Source organism: Chanodichthys erythropterus, chromosome 3, assembly GCF_024489055.1.
Source record: "Chanodichthys erythropterus isolate Z2021 chromosome 3, ASM2448905v1, whole genome shotgun sequence".
NCBI classification, from domain to species: Eukaryota; Metazoa; Chordata; class Actinopteri; order Cypriniformes; family Xenocyprididae; genus Chanodichthys; species Chanodichthys erythropterus.
The window spans coordinates 47,858,287-47,877,048 of record NC_090223.1 but is presented as its reverse complement, the minus strand read 5'-3'; the positions used below and the strand labels follow the sequence as shown (position 1 = coordinate 47,877,048).

The window sequence follows — 18,762 nt, the reverse complement described above, 5'->3', positions numbered from 1 at the left end:
GTTTAGAGTTAAAACAGATAATTAAATGTTGTCTTTTGTTGGACAAGTGATGCATAAATGCTTCTCATGTTTGGAAAGATGTTTGCATGTTGCTTTTTCAAATGCATGTTACTGATCACAGAGCTGTGCTTCGCTGACAAGCTGCGCATAAAAAAATAATCGCAGCCTTTGTGATTTCATAATCGCACTAAGCCAAATAGTTTAAGCGCGATTTCGGGTTAATTCAGATTAATCGTGCAGCCCTACTGTCTACAGAAAATGTAAAAATTTAATTTGACTTTCATAATGTTCTGGATTCTGGATGAATTTGGCTGCGGTCCTTGGAGCTCTGTCCTAGTTATGAGAGCTTTCAGTTCAAGTACAGCTTGAGCACAAATGATAAAATAATCTGGTACTGATTTCAGGCAAGGTTGTTAGTAGGGTAAGCGTAGATTGATGCTGGTACATCTAGCTCCTTAAAAAGGTTTTACGCACATCAGCAAGAAAGAATGGTACGTTTTCTCTGATAACGTGTTCTTCATCCACGAATGTTTAAGGATGGCCAGTGTTGCAATGACCCGGTAGGCTCGTTCCTCTCTAATGGTCCTGTGAGCGTTTTGCCTGTATTAGTCATGCTGGAATCATCAGTGTGTCACTGCGGTGATTCATCAGGTGATGTGGCTCTGAACACCTGTGGCCTTTGCTTGTTTTTTATCATGTTGTTTAGGGAATTACTTGATGAACACGCCCTTAAAATCTGAAGTCATGAAAGCTAAGATTACAATGAGATTCCAGTGTCATTTTACCAGTGAAGGCTGAACACAAAGAGGCCACTTGCATTTTCTTTTTGGTTTGCTGACTCAGCTTGCTGCGTTGGTGTTTGTTAGAGATATGAAGAATGCTTTGTTTGTGGGCATACCTGACGCTGGTCAAAACACTATCACCAACCTTCAAAGTAAGAAGTTAATTTGAGAGGATTTGGAAAAGAAAGCCTTTTGTTCAGAAACATTAACTTAAAAGAAAGAGCTTGTCTGGTAAAAGATTATCCACAGAAAAATCTGGCCTGTTTAACCTCAGTCAGGACTTCTTTACTGAGGTTTGCCATGTTTGTGAGACTAAAGGCATTACTAAAATGTTTAGAAGAAACGTTTATATTTTTTACATTGCTAAAAAAATGTATTTGATCAAAAATACAGTAAAAACATTAATATTGTGAATCATTTTACAACTTAAAATAACTGTATTCTATGTCAATATATCTTAAAATGTAATTTATTCCTGTAATGTCAAAGCTAAATTTTCAGCATCATTACTCCAGTCTTCAGTGTCACATGATCCTTCAGAAATCATTCTGATATGCTGATTTTTGTGGAAACTGATACATTTTTTTCAGCATTTTTTAATGAATAGACAGTTAAACAGCATTTATTTGAAAAACAAATATTGTGTATCATAATAAATGTCTTAATGCGTTCTTCTGGCAGAGTAAAAGTATTAATTTCTTTTCTTTTTTTCCCTTTAAAAGTCCTAACTTCTTAACAGCAATGCAGTGTACATACATAAGTAAGTAGATATTTCAATCCAGCTTATCCTGCTGTGAAATGTAAAGGATGTAGATTCCACAGTAATATGTTAATCTGAAAAAGACTTATGTGTATTTTAGTTAAAGTATTGTTTGTGTGTGAACAGGTTTGGCTCTACTTTGATGGCCAAATGTCCTATCTTTAATAGTGAAATATTATGACAACCGACTAGTGAGGACATTTTACCCGTCCTCACTAGATAAAAAGCCTTATAAATCGGTCAAAACATGTTTTTATTTAAATCTAGTGCTTTGCACATGTTTCTGGTTTGGGCAATAGAAAATATCTTTAACCTGATATAAAAGGTCAAAATATTATATAATAGTATATGCAATGTCCTCACTAATATAGTGAAGCAAACCTGTGTGTGTGTGTGTGTGTGTGTGTGTGTAGCTTTTTTTCCCATCACCCTGTTTTTATGCACATTTTGAAGTGTTGCATCAGAAACGTGATGGAAACGCCAAATTTCAATAAATCGCAAAAAGGTTTTTTATGCTCACTTGAAGTGGTTTTTGACTTTTGAGAATAGTGGGAGATGGAAATGCATTTGTCGAATAAATTCTGACATAGAGAACATTAAACCCATGTGACTAATCTGATTTTGATTTGATAAACTTTATTATTTCCTGAAGGAAAATACAATTTACTAATCGGCTGTTTCCGCTGATGGTGTTTTATTCACTGGTTACTAGGTTACCTATACAACCGTCATCCGCTCGAACAACTTGATTAGATTCCCTTCATGTTTATATGGAAACCTAGCTTGTGTTTGTGTGTGTCCAAAAATCTAAAATAGTGAAAAAATTTGTATTTTCAACTAAAATAGATATGTTCATGTTCTTACTTGTCATGTACCTAGCTATTGCATAATATCAGAGTATCTACTTCTCACCCGAGTTGTTTGATGACATTTTGTTGATGAAGCGGCCTGTCATATCAAATTGATTATTCCTAACCCGAGAGTCCAGTAGACCAGAGCGTGATGGTCATAAAAGCTCTGTGTGGTCCTCTGATTGTACCCGCTGCCCTTTAATTAAAACAAAAATGGACTTTAATGCTCAATGTTCCCATGACAACCCTCTTCAAATCTGAGGTTGACCCTTCTCTGTAGTGTAAAGAAGCTATTCAGCTTTATATTGGAAACTTGAAACAGTGGTCTTATGATACAGATCCTAAAGGTGTAATGCTCTTCTGTTGGCTTAAGCTGTCAGTGTTTGCAGGCGTATTGAGATGTGACAGGCGTGTAAAGCTCAGCTGACCCGTCAGTCACGTCACCGCATGAACTGTGGGTGTGGAGACGCTACATCCTATTTGTCTCTGGCTCTGCAGACTTCTATGTAAAATGTCTGTTTGCTTTTGGAGTCCTGCTCAGCTGACTTAAGCCAAACCATTCTAATGAGAGATCGTCTCCTTTCGTTTATTGATTTCACGCTTCTGTCCACTGCCGCCGTTGAGCCAGACCTCCTGAATCTCTTAACCTTTCACCTTTTTTATTGACTGAAATTGGTGCAAGTGTGTGTGTGTGCGTGAGAGAGAGAGCAAAAGCACATCAGATAGTCTACGCCAATGAAAAACAGAGTGATATGGGTAATGTTTACACATTCAGAGTTGGTGTTTGCTGTCATAATAGTGTCTAGGACACTGGTAGTGGTTGTCATCTGACATGCTTCTTATTGAGTGTTCACCTCTCTTTCCTTGTTTACATTTAAATTTAATCATTTAGCAGACGCTTTCATCCAAAGCAACTTACAAATGAGGAGAAGAGTAGAAGCAATCTAACCAACAATAGGGCACAGTACATGTAGCAAATTTTTTTTAAAAATTTATTTCTTTTATAGATATATAGAATAGGAAGTGTTAGCATGAATGGATCAAGTGTTGATGAAAAAATGCCTTCAGCCATTGAAAAAGCTTGGGTTGAGTAACGCTCATTCCACCAGCAGGGAACAGTCCAGGTAAAGGTCAGTGAAAAGTAATTTTGTGCCTCTTTGGGATGGCACCACAAGGTGCCGTTCGTTTGCTGAACGTTTCTGGCTGGCACATGGGTCTAAAGTAGTGAGTTTAGGTATAAGGTACAGAGCCAGTGGTTATTCTGTAGGCCAACATCAGAGCCTTGAATTTGATGCTATCTGCAATTGGCAACCAGTGCAAGTTTATGAAGAGAGTTGTGACGTGCGCCCTCTATGGATGGTTAAAAACCAGTCTTGCTGCAGCGTTCTACTGTAGATCAGTTGCAGAAGTTTGGCAGCGCATGCTGGAAGGCCTGCCAAGAGAGCGTTACATTACAATAGTCCAGTCTGGATAGAAGAAGAGCTTGGACAAGGAGTTGTGTAGCATGCTCCAGTAGGAAGGGCCTGATCTTCCTTATGTTGTACAAGGCAAATCTACAGAGCCAGGCAGTTCTAGCAGTACATAGCTATCCAAAAGTTGCGTATTTAACTAATGCGCAAATTTGGAATAACGCATAAAACATTTGCGAATAAAGCACTGTTTCCATCCAGTTAGTCGAAGAGAACAAAATTGTCAATTCCTGATAAACTGGCGCCAAAGTCCCTTTAAGATCAGTCATTTCACTCGGCGACCATCTTTGAAACGCCTCTCAGGCATTCAAGTGCAGCTCCTATCTCTTTGAATGGGGAAACATCAAATTCTCCAAAGCTTTTTGCCAAGCTTTCGATTAAATTTCATATTTGAAATCACCAATGAAATCTGACAAGAACTTTCTCATAATTTTTTTTTTCCAAACGCTCAAATCATGACAAAAAAACCCTGCATTTTTTAGGCTGGATTAAGCTAATGTACATGCGCAGATGTAAATGTGCCTCATTTTGGAGCCGCGCGTCTGACTGTTTCTATAGGAACCGTAGCTTCTAACGGCCGCTGCAGTGACGCGATGACTTTACCATTCGGCGATTGGCTCTTATTTAGAAGGCGGGACTTATTCCGCCATGTTGCGTGTTGCACTTTCTCCCATTCAAAACAATATGAGTGACACAACTTTTGTTATTCTATAGTCTTTGCTGGCGCTAAATATCACTAATATGGAAAATAGAAGTTTCTGCAGTAGAAGCCACTGTATATAATAATGTTTGCATATAATAGTATTTGCGCATTAGAGCGCGCAGATAAAACGCAATAAACACTGTCATGTTATTTTGCATTCAGATGGTGTTTGTGAACGGAATTAAACAAAACCTACTTCAACGACAGACTTTTCTCAGGCATTACAGAATGACCAAAACAGCTGTGCAACGAGATCGGTCCGCTGGTTAGTCCAGTTATGCCGTCCCATTGCCAAAGGCACGTCTTTTTTGATGCGCATCAAGGGATTTATTTGGTAAAAGTGTTTCCATCGCAGTTTATGCAAATGTTTTTGTATTGCATAAAAAAATGTATCCGACTCATTTGAGAGCATTTTTTCTTTATGCACATTTTTAGAATTTATGTGCATCTTGGCATTTTCATCCAGCATGTGTTTTTTTGTATTTTTTTTTTATGCAAAATCCCAAAATGTGCATAAAAATAGGTGGATGGAAACGTAACTAATATGGTCTGTGAAGTTTAACTGATCATCGATCACAACTCCAAGGTTCCTGGCTGTCCTGGATTGAGTTATGGTTGATGAACCTAGATGAATGACGTTTTGATGAAGTGTTGGGTTGGCTGAGACCATGAGCAGTTCTGTCTTTGCAAGCTTGTTTGATTCCCTATCTTCCACTTGCATTGTTCCTTATCTAAACAGTGGTCACATTTACATGGACACCTTCTGAATCCAAACACAGTATTTACATGAATGCTACGTAAAATGATCGGGTTGATGTGCGTCTATGTCACAAGCTTCAAACTGCATTTAATATAATGAGTTTCCCACTGTTTGTGCATACAAACCATTCTCCCTGTCTTGTTTTAAAGGGGTCCTTGATTAGAATTTCACTTTTTTAACTTTAGTTAGTGTTTAATGTTGCTGTTTGAGCATAAACAACATCTGCAAAGTTACAATGCTCAAAGTTCAATGCAAAGGGAGATATTTTCTTTTAAAGAATTTGCTGTTTAAGGAGTACAACAAACAGCTGGTAGGGACTACAAGAAGCTTCTTCGTGGTTAGTGACATCACAAACCCCAAAATTTACATAAACCCCACCCCCGAGAAAACACAACAAAGGGGGTGAGGCCATGTTGGGCTGCTTTAGAGAAGATGAAGAGTTGTTGTTGTAGAGTGTTACCATGCTGTCATTTTACGTTGGACGCTTCACAAACGAGGGTAAATTCAGCATTGAATTTGCACAAAAGATTAACACGACGGCACATGCTAGTCCATGAGTTGAATCAACTCCACAGCAACTTCATGAATTTACACAGTAACCATTCAGAAACATTCAGATGCATTCTATAAGTTGTAACTTCTTCCTGAGTCTCTCCATTAGTGTCTAACTCTGGTTTGAACAATGTAAGGCTGAACACCGTTACTGACAATCATCATTTTGTCTGCGTGAGATTCTCCAGCTTTGTTGTTGTTGAGCAACCGAAGCACAAGCTGTTAAAGCTCCGCCCTCTTCTGTAAAAAGGGGCTGGGGGCAGCAGCTCATTTGCATTTAAAGGGACACACACACAAATGGCGTGTTTTTGCTCAAACCCAAACAGGAGCATATTTGACAAGCTATAATAAATGATCTGTGGGGTATTTTGAGCTGAGTGGGATCTGGGGGGATGCTGTCCTGCTGTCCTGCTCCACTTCACAGACTTTAATTAGAAGGAGAATTTTAGAACAACACAACAGTCATTTGACACTTCAACACACTTGGCTTCTGTGCATACTTTTATGTCCAATTCAATTCTGCACATGAGTTCATTTGGGTTGATTTTGTTTTAACCAGTTCAGAAAATTACTATTCAGCTAACTACTTTTTAGGACTACTTTAAATTGTGAGTAGCTTGTAATTTGATGAGCTACAGTTCCAGACTAGCTTCTCCAGCACTGCTCTGTGTGTGTGTGTGTGTGGATCCAGCGCTTGTCCCATTAAATTTCGTCCTAGTTTAGCTTCGCCCTCTCTGTTTTCAGGTATTACTCTCCCATCCTTTCTCTGAAGGTGCAGTACAGACTAGTCATTCATTGACTGCCAGTCCTACAGGGAAATGAAGCCTCTATCAGCCACCCTCATCTCACATCGCTGTGGCTTTTGCATCCTGCTTTGCATTCTGGGTTTGAGCTTTATGTGTCACCCAGTTGGTGGGCAATGTATTGCTGCCCCCTTTATTAGAAATTCTCATTATCGATTAATTATTATTATTATTATTATTATTATTATTTTTGGCTTGTTGTTTGTTTAAACTGTATTTAATTCTTCCCTAAAATCTTTTATCAAAATGTCATAATTTACTCTGCCTCCGAAACAATTTTCCTTGTCTGCTGATGTCACATAGGCCACATTGGCAATTGCATTATGTTAACCGTTAGCTATTTAGACGCTGTTTCATCAGTCTCATGTTCAGGTCTGGCTCCATTATGGAATGCCCACTTTTCATGATCCGATCAATTCTTACTGGATAAAATGATTTTTTTATTTTTTCTCATCCCAACTTAAACATACTCTACCGAGCACAAGTTTGAGTTTGGTGTGGGTTTTTTTTTCATGTTCACCAGTGTTTCCCACAGAATTTTGTGAGACCATGGGGGGTGGACTTTTACTCAGCCCCTCGAGGGGTTCTGGGGGCATTCCCTCACAAATATTTCATAGTTATATTAATAATTATTGTACTTTTACAGTAGTAAAGTTCCAATACTGCCTTCACTTCCAAGAGTTAAACCCTCAAACTTTTATTTTGGCAGAAAGCTTTTAGGTTTCTGAGAACATTACAGCATTTAACTAGATTTTTAATCATCTAACCACAGAAATGTTGGAAATTATGCAAATGTGAAAATAAAGCATAACTGCCACACCTTGCATTCTCAAATGCATGCTGAACTGGCAGTATGTGCAGAGATTGTTCAATTCACTGTGAATCGAGCTGTTCTCAAAAACTTGAAAAAATACTGGTTCATGAGCTGTTCTGAATCAACAGCAGCAGACTATAATCTTAATTAAGTTGCAGTTTGATTTTATACACACAGTTTGATGTGCACAAAACCATATCGCGATTTTGTTTTTTAGTTCGATTGATGCTTTGCCAAAGCAATGGCACAAAACACAACAATTTTCATTATCATGAGCGGTGTAAATATATTTTCGGTTCAATATGAAACCGTTCCAAGACACATTATAGTTTTTGGGATTATAGTTTAGATTATAGAACAGTTAATAGTTTTTATTCCTGTGATTGTAACTCCAGTCTTCAGTGTCACATGATCCTTCAGAAAGCATTCTAACATACTGATTTGATCATTTATCAATGTTAAAAACAATTGTGCTTAATGTGTGTGGAAACCATGATACATTTTTGTTTCAGGATTCTTTAATGAATTGAAAGTAGGGCTGGGCGATTATATCGAATGCTTTTGTCATATATCGATATGAATCGCCGTCGATATTGAATGCGATATTGCGTGGCTTGTCAGTTAACTACGGCTCTGTCTATTAAATGGCGCTCCATTTGAAAGCAGGTGATGGCGATTTAGTGGTAATCAGGGAACCGGCTTTACTGACGAAATGCGCGTGACAAAAGCATTCGATATATCGCCCAGCCCTAATTGAAAGTTCAAAAGAACAACACTTATTTGAAATAAGAGTCTTTTGGAACTTTTTTCACCCATGTTTTTCATTTAAAAAAAATTCTGGAATCTATTTTAATGGTTTAATTCAATTTTAGTTTAATTAAACCATTAAACATTATGGAAGTAATCGTTTCACGTTGACTTCAAGGACACAAAGAATTGGTGTTCCTGGTGGCATGAAGCTCTGTGTACAGGTGTACAATTACATGATTGAAAGCGTAAATTTGAATTTCGAGTGATCGACATCGTCAGACGGGGAGGGATTTACTGATCGTATGCATCGATTGAAATACAAGATCAAATACAAAAACTGCATTATATAAACATGTATTCTGGTACCGCATATTTAGCTGCTCCTATCAAAATATTTATGTCCTCTGATGTGTCCTAGAACTGGTCCCACGACTTCTGGCTATTTGTTAAACATGGATGTGGTGGAGAGGTGCCTGTCTTATTGTGGATTTGTGATTGGCCCTGAATGTGGCAGAACCAGTTCACAGTGGGCGTGTGAGGTGTACGTTTCAAGTCTGCTTTCTCAAGGTTTTGTGTGTGTTTGGTGCCTGTTTACAGAAACTGTCTCACACCAGCCCAGGAGCTGTCTCCCTTTGTCTATCTTTTCACAGGTGTAGACACTCAAATCCAAACTCTCGTCTTGACAAAGCATGACTGTGTAAAAGAATATGTGTCGCATAAATGTGGATCGCTGTTCTCCATTCGATGTGGTTCAGATTACACATTTAGTCAGTGTTTGTCACCTCACGTGGTCTGTGTAGGTTATTTTTCCCCAAAATCATTTTTTTTTTTTTTTTTTCAAATGTCTGCATTCTGTTTTAATGGTTTAATTAAATTTTATGTAATTTGTTACTTGATTACTATTTAGGGCCCTATAAAATCAATTTGTGTTTATTTTTTAAACCAAATTCTGTGTTTTCTGTTTAATTTTTTCTGGATTCTGTTTTTAATGGTTTAATAACATTAATAATCAAAAGCATTTTTAATCATTTGATTAAAACTGATTAAGAGGGGGGTTAGTGCATGCCTCAAACACACCACTACAAGTCAATTAACCATTGTAAGTACTTAAACTATTTATGAAGGTAAAAAAAGTTACTTGGTTCTGCTTTAAAATTAAAGAGAATTTGTGATTTATTGCTTAAAAAAAATAAAGTTATTACTTTAAGTACATTCTACTGTACAATCCTAATATATTTCTGTCACATCACTGAAATCATAGGTCTCTACGGTATGTCTGTGTGTTTGTGTGAGGAAAAAGAGACTGATAGGTTGGATATCTCCTATTGTCCGGCACATCAAACGCTCTGCAGACATTGAACACCTGCCTCTTATTGGCTCCGCAGACCTCAGCCCTGAACTGCTTAGCTTTTGAAGTGATCCTGGTGTGTGTGGCTTTCTGAGGCTGGGCTCTGGGTGCTTGCGCGTGTCTGATTGTGTGTGCGCACTCAGCTGTGGTGCACCCTGGGGAAAGTGATGTCACTGTTGCCCAGAGAGCCGATTATTGGAGAGGCAGCGAGTGGAAGCAAACGACCAATTAGCAGAAATTGAACCAGGAGTGTCTTTACCATCACATCTAATACTTCAACTCCCTGAGTGTCTTTAGATTTATGGCGACGTGCATGTTCGTGTGTGTGCGGTTTGTTGAACCCTTGCTTTGCTCACTCGATCAGATGATTTGGGCTGTAGGGCATTTCCTCATTGCTAGTCTTAACGTGCTTTCTTCTGTTAAATTCGTCTTCCCATGTTGTTCAAGTCCCCCTGTAGTCAATAATTTTATCCCTTAAAACTCATCTTTGATCACTAAAATTACATATTTAAATTGGCCTTATTTAATATACAATAAATGAATATGCAAATTAGCCCCGCCTCCATTCGCTTGCGCCAACTCTGAGATCCACTCGGTCAACTTACTGTGGTAAACGCTGCACAATGGTATCGCTCTTTACAACATCAGACACATAACGGTAATTAGTCTTTTGCTTGACTGTTATCAAACAGCTAATAATGTGTTACAGCTAATGTTACACAAACAATGTTCCCTGCCCTGTCAGACAGCTGCCTTTTAACAATCAGTGGAGAAAGGCATATAGTATATATATATTATTATATATATTATTCATATCGTTTTATTTTATTAAGCAAATTTAATTGTCATTCTTCCACTTGAGGATATAGTCTTCGACATGTAAAATAGAGATGCAAACAAGTAGTCCTTTGTGAAATAACTGTTACTACATTAGTAACACATGTATTTTAGCACATGGGAGTGCTATACTGACCAATCAGCATTTCTATGATCATGTTTAATGTTGCATATTGTACCACATACTGTTTTAAAAAATTGTATACAGTATATACTGGGTAGTATGCAGTATGCGAGTATTCCACTCTGAACACGTCCTTTTTCTCTCTCTTTCCTGCAGAGAATGTTCCAGTGGAGCTGCGAGAGCCGTTCTACTGTGATCAGTACGAGCAAGAACACCTAAAGCCTCCGGTCACGCGCCTGCTGCTGTCCCCTGAACTCTACTGTCGCACTTACGGCCTGCTGCTTGGCGGAAGCCCGGGGGCCGAGGGGCCCCCCAAAGACATTCCAGCACTCCTACAGGTCCTGGGCAGGAAGGGCTTTGCACCCAAAGACCAGAATGCCCCTGTGACAGAGGCCGAGCTCCGACAGAAGCCCATCAAAATGGTAAGACGTATGAGCGGAGTCAGCACATTCCTGTCTGAATTATGTACAGTGCTGAGTTTCATTAAACAGCAATTTGGAGTTGATACAGTAGCTTTTGTCTCAAAACTCAGGGCTGAGTCGCTGTCTATTGTCGAATCGAAATTCAACCTCAAGTTCTCTCATGTGCGCCACATTAATAGCCTGAGAGACTCAACTATCAATCACGATTGATTCTGATGTTGGCTAAGATAAAGAGTTGATGGTCAAGTCACAATTATTTATATAACGCTTTATAGATTTTCAGAGCAGCTTCACATTAATAAACAGGAAAATTAACTGTCAGTGTTATAAAATGATGAAACACAAATAATATTTTAGCTGTAAAGTAGCTATACTGAAGGTAAGTGGCATTATTCAGCTCAAATTAGTTCAATGTTGATTCAGTTCAACTGTCAATGTGGCAATGAGTTCAGTTCATTCATAAGCAACTCTACCTACATAAGGCAAAAGTATCATTAGTTCAATGTTGATTCAGTTCAATAAGTCAGCCCTCTACAATGCAAGTAAATCACTTGCCACCATATTTCACAAGAGGCGACTAAAAATGTATTTAATTAGCCAATGGCTAGTGTACGATTACAGTTGCTTGCAAGTGAGTGAGAAGCACACTTTCTCTCACACACTCAACATGAGAGACAGAGACAGCACATGCAGGGCTCGCTGAGAGTGCTGTCACTGTCTCAATTGGACCAGTGCTGCATCATCATGAAAGTTTATCGTTTGCACACATTTTTAAGCCTTGCCAATTTCAGCATTCAAGTGAAAGATAACTTGCGCACTGTGTGAAAAGTTTTGTGTGCACAAACTGCCATCGTCTTCTGTAAGCTAGGTTATTTTAGTTTTAAATATGGATTTTTTTCTTACAAAACTGCATTGCTTCGCTTCAGGCCTTTATTAACCTGGAGCCATTTGAATTTTTTTTATGATGGATGGATACATTTTTTTTTTTTTTGAGCTTCAAAATCTCACCCCCTATTTAGTACCATTATAAAGCTTGGAAGAGCCAGGATATTTTTTAACTATATCTTCTATTGTGTTCGTCTGAAAGAAGAAGGTCATATACACCTAGGATGGCTTGAGGGTAAGTAAATCATGGGATTATTTTCATTTTTGGGTGAACTATCACTTTAAGTGTATAGTATCAGTATATTAAATCAGTGCATTAACTCTTAAAGTGACAGCAGCCTAATATTCCTGCTGCTGCATGTGTTTTTAATGTTAAAGGGTTAGTTCACCCCAAAATTAATATTCTGTCATTAATTACTCACCATCATGTCGTTCCACACCCGTAAGACCTTCGTTCATCTTCAGAATACAAATTAAGATATTTTTGATAAAATCCGATGGCTCAGTGAGGCCTCTATTGCCAGCAAGATGATGAACACTTTCAATGCCCAGAAAGCTACTAAAGACACATTTAAAACAGTTCATGTGACTACAGTGGTTCAACCTTAATGTTATGAAGCGACGAGAATATTTTTTGTGCTCCAAAAAAAAACAAATAACGACTTTATTCAACAATATCTAGTGATGGGCGATTTCAAAACACTGCTTCATGAAGCTTCTGAGCTTTATGAATCTTTTGTTTCAAATCAGTGGTTCAGAGTGTGAATCAAACTGCCAAAGTCACATGATTTCAGTAAATGTGGCTTCGTTACCTCATTAGTATATAAAAATTTCAATGGTTCACCACTGGGGGGCGTGGAGAAAGAGCGACATTAGCATTGGAAAGATCCATTTAGTCTCACTACTTTTAATGAAGATGATTGTGTGTTGAACTTTAAGATGTGGTGCAGAACTTTTGTTTTGGATGGCATTTACACCTGGATAGCTATCCAATCAGAGAAAATGCATGAAGTGACCAGGTTTAAACAGTCCCTTATGTGGTATATAAAAATATGAAAATATACTTCTTTATCGATGTTTTCTAAAGCTGTTTGCCAACTTGGATGGAAATTTACTGAGTTTGTTGCAGTCAATGAACACACGTGATTCTGCCACAGGTTTTGGCCCAAATGAGGTATCCAGAAGGCCATACCTAGAATTTGAGATAGCCTTTGTTTGGAGCTGCCTATGATGGCAAAAAATGTTATCTAGCTGGGAACCTCAGTAGGTTTTGAGATGCAACTGATGGATCTGTGATGTATTGAGCATGGGTGACTCATTACAGTTCACCAGTTCAGATCAATGGGAAATCAAAGCTGATTTGGCCTGCCAAAAGTCACAATCAATTCACCTTCTTAGACCAGCATGGGGATGGTTTTGTTGCAGCACTGGGGGATGTTTTCTGGAGGTGAAGGGGCTTCTGGGGAGGGGCGACTCCTGTTTATGCTTGATTTCCAGGGATTATAGCACATAAAGCATCTCCCCCTCTCCTGCAATTCCCCTGAGTGGATCCAGCTGTAAGGGACAGGACAGTTATTGAAAGACCGGCATACTAACCCCGGGCTCACTGGGGTGGGCGGAGAGACACAGTGGAGGGGCTAACAAATAGTGGCAGGGTTAAGGGATCAGGCTTTAAAACAATAACCAGATAAAAGACTGCAGACCTTGTACTGATGTAGCACTTTCCTCCCTGTCAGAAGGTCCTTTTCACAGCTGGAAGTGCTTTAATAGTGTGTTTGATTCTCCTTGGGCTCAGAGATTTTTACATTAAAAGCAAATGTTAATTTTGTCAAATATAAATGTCACGGCTAGTGATGGGTCAGTTTATCAGACAGGTGATATTTTCACCCAAAAAGAAACTTTTTTTTTTTTTCTTTTTTCTTTCACTCACCCTCATGTTTTCCAAATCTGTATGAGTTTCTTTCTTCTGCCGAACACAAAAGAAGATATTTTTAAGAATGTTGGTAATCAAACAGTTGATGGCATGTATTAACTTCCATATTATTTTTTTCCTACTATGGAAGACTGTCAACTGTCAACTGTTTGATTACCAACATTCTTCAAAATATCTTTTGTGTTCAGCAGAAGAAAGAAACTAATACAGAGAGTGAGTAAGAAATAAAGAAAAACAAATTTTTTGCGTGAGCTATCCCTTTAGGTTGTCTGATTACTGTGCCCAATTGGCTGTATTAACAGAAATGTAATTTCTCTGTGTCAGGTCCTAAATCTGCCGACATATAGATGGGTACTACAAATTTAGTTTTTTAAATATTTACAATAAGTTGTGAGACAATTTTGGATGTTGTCAATAAAAACAAGACATGCAAAATGAAGTTCTGTGTAAATAATTTGTAAATTGCATTCAGTGCAACAATTTATTTAATTTGTAAACATAGTCGATTGGCGTATTGTACATAAAATTGCAACAACTGTAAGTATATCATAATTGCAATTATGAATTATAAAAACATTGTTTCCAAAACAAAACTGAAACAAAACTAAACCCCCCCCCCCCCCCAAAAAAAAAAAGTATCCCACAAATTGCTCATAGATGCATTGATTTTAATGACAGTGGTCATACTGAAGACTTTGCAAGAGCTTAGAAAGGCTGCAATTTTAGCAAAGAGAGGACCCTGATAACAGCCCTACAAGTCATACCACTTCTTTTTTTGGTACCATTCTCCGCAGTGACCCAATTCTTGCTTTGTCTCGCCCCCGTTATACCCAATTTAAATTCTGTGTATTTGTTCCAGCCTCCGTTCTCCAACAGAGCCATCTCTGAGTGCTGACTCTTCTGAGGATGCCAAATATTGTGTGGTGCTGGAGGCAGTTGAACATTCAGTGCTCTGGGACTCCCAGCTGCAGGTCCCCTGCTGGTGTCATGATGCGCTCAGTGAGCGGTACCGATGCTCTGGGCTCATCTGGTGCTGTCTGGCTGCTTGTGGTGCGCTTCCCGGGCCTGGCTGTGGGGGCAGCTGGCTGACTGACTGGCTGCTGTAGCAGCGTGATGAAAATGGGTCATGATGTAGTATTAGGATGGAGGCGCAGCAGGATGTTAGCCAAGGCCAGTAAACAGACTTTAGCTGTTCCAAAGCCGTTTTAGCAATGAGCATGTATCAAAACTCAACATATCAGAATACTTCCTGCACATAAAGTAGTGATAAATAAAACTTGATGGTCATATGCAAATGTTGCATTCTGTAGGACTAAGACAAAGCCACACTTGTAATGCACTTACATTAAATTAATTTGTTTGGACATGCACGCTGATAATACCATAGTTTACTCCATGTACCTCCTTGTACATACAATGGTATTTGTATATGGCAGTTGTTCAGTACTCTTGTATAAATTAAAGTCCCATGGTGTTGGCATCTTTGCATAATTGATGAAATTTGCAGCATTGACACGTGTTGAACTGAATTTAAACTAAATTGAGCTGAATAATGACACTTGTGTTCTATAGAGCTGGTTTAATGCTGAAATTAATGTCATTTCATAATTGGTTAATTTTGCAACACTTTCCTGTTTATTTATTTGAAGTCCTTTTGATCTATATTGGATGAAGCACTGACTTGTGACTAAATGTGACTTGACGATGCAAAAGCACTGTTTTGTAGGGTCCACTCTATGTGGAACAGGGGAAACATAATCTCTTCCGAATGAAGGAACATCTGGAGACACATTGCTCTGACCTCCAGGTTAGCTGTTCACCTCTCTGCAGGTTTGATATTTTCCACAGAGCCCAGCCCCCATAGAGGATAAAGATCTGTGAAGATTAGTGATAATCTGTGATCCAGACTCCGCGTCATCATCCAGCTGAATATTAACAACCAGACATGTCACCCACCTCTCAGTTATGTTGAACTGATCTGAGAGGTTTATTTTATTTTATTTTATTTTATTTTGCCTCACAAATTGGTCCCAAATGCATTGGTTATAATCTGTATGTCTACAAACCCGATTGCAAAAAAGTTGGGACACTGTACAAATTGTGAATAAAAACAGAATGCAATGATGTGGAAGTTTCAAATTTCAATATTTTATTCAGAATACAACATAGATGACATATCAAATGTTTAAACTGAGAAAATTTATCATTTTAAGGGAAAAAATAAGTTGATTTTAAATTTCATGGCATCAACACATCTCAAAAAAGTTGGGACAAGGCCATGTTTACCACTGTGTGGCATCCCTTCTTCTTTTTATAACAGTCTGCAAACGTCTGGGGTAATACAGGCTTCTAGTTGCTCAACTGTCTTAGGTCTTCTTTGTCGCATCTTCCTCTTCATGATGCACCAAATGTTTTCTATGGGTGAAAGATCTGGACTGCAGGCTGGCCATTTCAGTACCCAGATCCTTCTTTCACGCAGCCATGATGTTGTAATTGATGCAGTATGTGGTCTGGCATTGTCATGTTGGAAAATGCAAGGTCTTCCCTGAAACATATGCTCTGGATGGGAGCATATGTTGTTCTAGAACTTGGATATACCTTTCAGCATTGATGGTGCCTTTCCAGATGTGTAAGCTGCCCATGCCACACGCACTCATGCAACCCCATACCATCAGAGATGCAGGCTTCTGAACTGAGCGCTGATAACAACTTGGGTTGTCCTTGTCCTCTTTAGTGCGGATGCCACAGTCCATTTTAAATGAGCCTTGGCCCAGAGAAAACGCCTGCGCTTCTGGATCATGTTTAGATATGGCTTCTTTTTTGACCTATAGAGTTTTGCCGGCAACAGCGAATGGCACGGTGGATTGTGTTCACCGACACATGTTGTGATTTCCATTACAGTAGCATTCCTGTATGTGATGCAGTGCCTTCTAAGGGCCCAAAGATCACGGGAATTCAGTATGCTTTTCCAGCCTTGACCCTTACGCACAGAGATCGTTCCAGATTCTTTGGATGATATTATGCATTGTAGATGATGATAACTTCAAGCTCTTTGCAATTTTTCTCTGAGAAACTCCTTTCTGATATTGCTCCACTATTTTTCGCCACAGCATTGGGGGAATTGGTGATCCTCTGCCCATCTTGACTTCTGAGAGACACTGCCACTCTGAGAGGCTCTTTTTATACCCAATCATGTTGAGAATTGACCTAATAAGTTACAAATTGGTCCTCCAGCCGTTCCTTATATGTACATTTAACTTTTCCGGCCTCTTATTGCTACCTGTCCCAACTTTTTTGGAATGTGTAGCTCTCATGAAATCCAAAATGAGCCAATATTTGGCATGACATTTCAAAATCATCTCACTTTCAACATTTGATATATTTTATTCACAATAGAATATAGATAACATAAGTTTTTGACATTTGTAAATTATTGCATTCCTTTTTTATTCACAATTTGTACAGTGTCCCAACTTTTTTGGAATCGGGTTTGTATTTATTTATTGCCATACATATGCTGCATATGTGCAGTTCCATTAGAGCCTCATATTTCTGCTGTTTTTGAGGGGAAATCATGTATTAAATATTTTGAGTTTGTGTAACCTGAACAGGGGAGTTTGGAAGTCAGATTATTGCCATCTACATCCTGAAGTTCCTGTACAACTGTGAGACTCAAGGAACTGCAGTGTTCAGTGTTTTAGCATGGCTTTGTTTTCTACTCTTTGGTTTTATTAATAACACATTTGCTTTCCACATTAGAAATTACCAGTATCTGTATCGGGCCCGATACCAAGCTCATGTAACCGTACTCGTAGACACCGGCAGCAGCAAAAACAATGTCAGACTCAGGGGTGTGGAAATACTTCCAAATTAATGACGACAGCACACACATTGCGAACTGCATGCTTTCAATCACAATTCGTTATCGAATAGTGAAGGTAGGATAGGCAGAATCGCGCTGAATGACACAAAACAGGATATGTGTCAGCATCCATGGATTCGGTCTTAAAGGGTCCGTAGCCTATATTTGTCATTAATGTTAATAAAACATCAAAATATGTTAAATAAATGTATACATGGTAAATAAACCTACTGTATCCGAAAAAAAAAATATATTTTTATATAACAACAATTTAGTTATTGGACACTCTGAAATTTTTGTTCTTTAAGGTTGTAACAAGCACATAAAAATGATTACTTTTTTCATTAGAGTAATAATAAAGAAGCTATCCTACATTCATTAGTCTCACTGTTTTGTGCTCGGAAAACTGCAACATCACCAAAAAAAAAAAAAGAGAGAGAGAAAAATTAATAAATGTATAGGCATCGATATCGGTATCGGCAAGTACTAGAAAAAAAGTATCGGTACTCCTACTCGGTCCTTAAAAAATGGTATCGGTGCATCCCTATTAGAAATGTTTTCAGTATACAGAGCATGTTTACATGTCCGTGCTTAGAGAACGAGTTTATACCACCCAGGGCTGCAGGGCTTCCTGTAAATCACCCCTGCTGTGCCCCCGGCTCTCTTATCCTACTGTTTGTGGGACACCGAGGGCCGGGGGTTAAAATAAGAGTCAGTTTTCTCCCACAGTGAACTTTTGCCCTGTCCTTCCAGTGGAGTATTTTGGCAGTTGTCACAGGACTACCCGGGTTTGTGGTGACAGCAGAATGTCATTAAGAGTAGCTGCCGTGTTACCTCAGGATTTCTAGCCTCAGCGCTCGAAGCTGTGGTGAGGTGCATTATGGGTCACGCTGGTTGTTATGGTGATTTGGCAGGCTGGATGAGCTCTGTGTTCCACTGTTGGTCCCGCTCCCTTCTCATTAGGGAAACTTGTGATTCGGCTTAGCGAGTCCTGGAGAGTCGGGACGGGAAATCCAAGCCCCCCCTCCCGTGTCCTCTCGCTTTCATTCCTCTCTTTTGTCATGAACTGCTCTCCACTCCCTCCTCAGTATAATTGCTATACCACAT

The 18,762-nt window shown here is 38.8% G+C and overlaps 1 protein-coding gene across 3 annotated transcripts in view; it reads left to right on the top strand.

Moving 5' to 3' along the window:
* The window catches only part of camsap3 (calmodulin regulated spectrin-associated protein family, member 3), a 45,440-nt gene that overhangs the window by 9,703 nt on the left and 16,975 nt on the right, over positions 1–18,762 (top strand). For all 3 annotated transcript variants that reach the window (XM_067382586.1, XM_067382587.1, XM_067382585.1), the window contains exon 2: positions 10,710–10,975. In XM_067382586.1, coding sequence (XP_067238687.1) covers positions 10,710–10,975 — 266 coding nt within the window. The remainder of the gene's footprint in view (positions 1–10,709; positions 10,976–18,762) is intronic.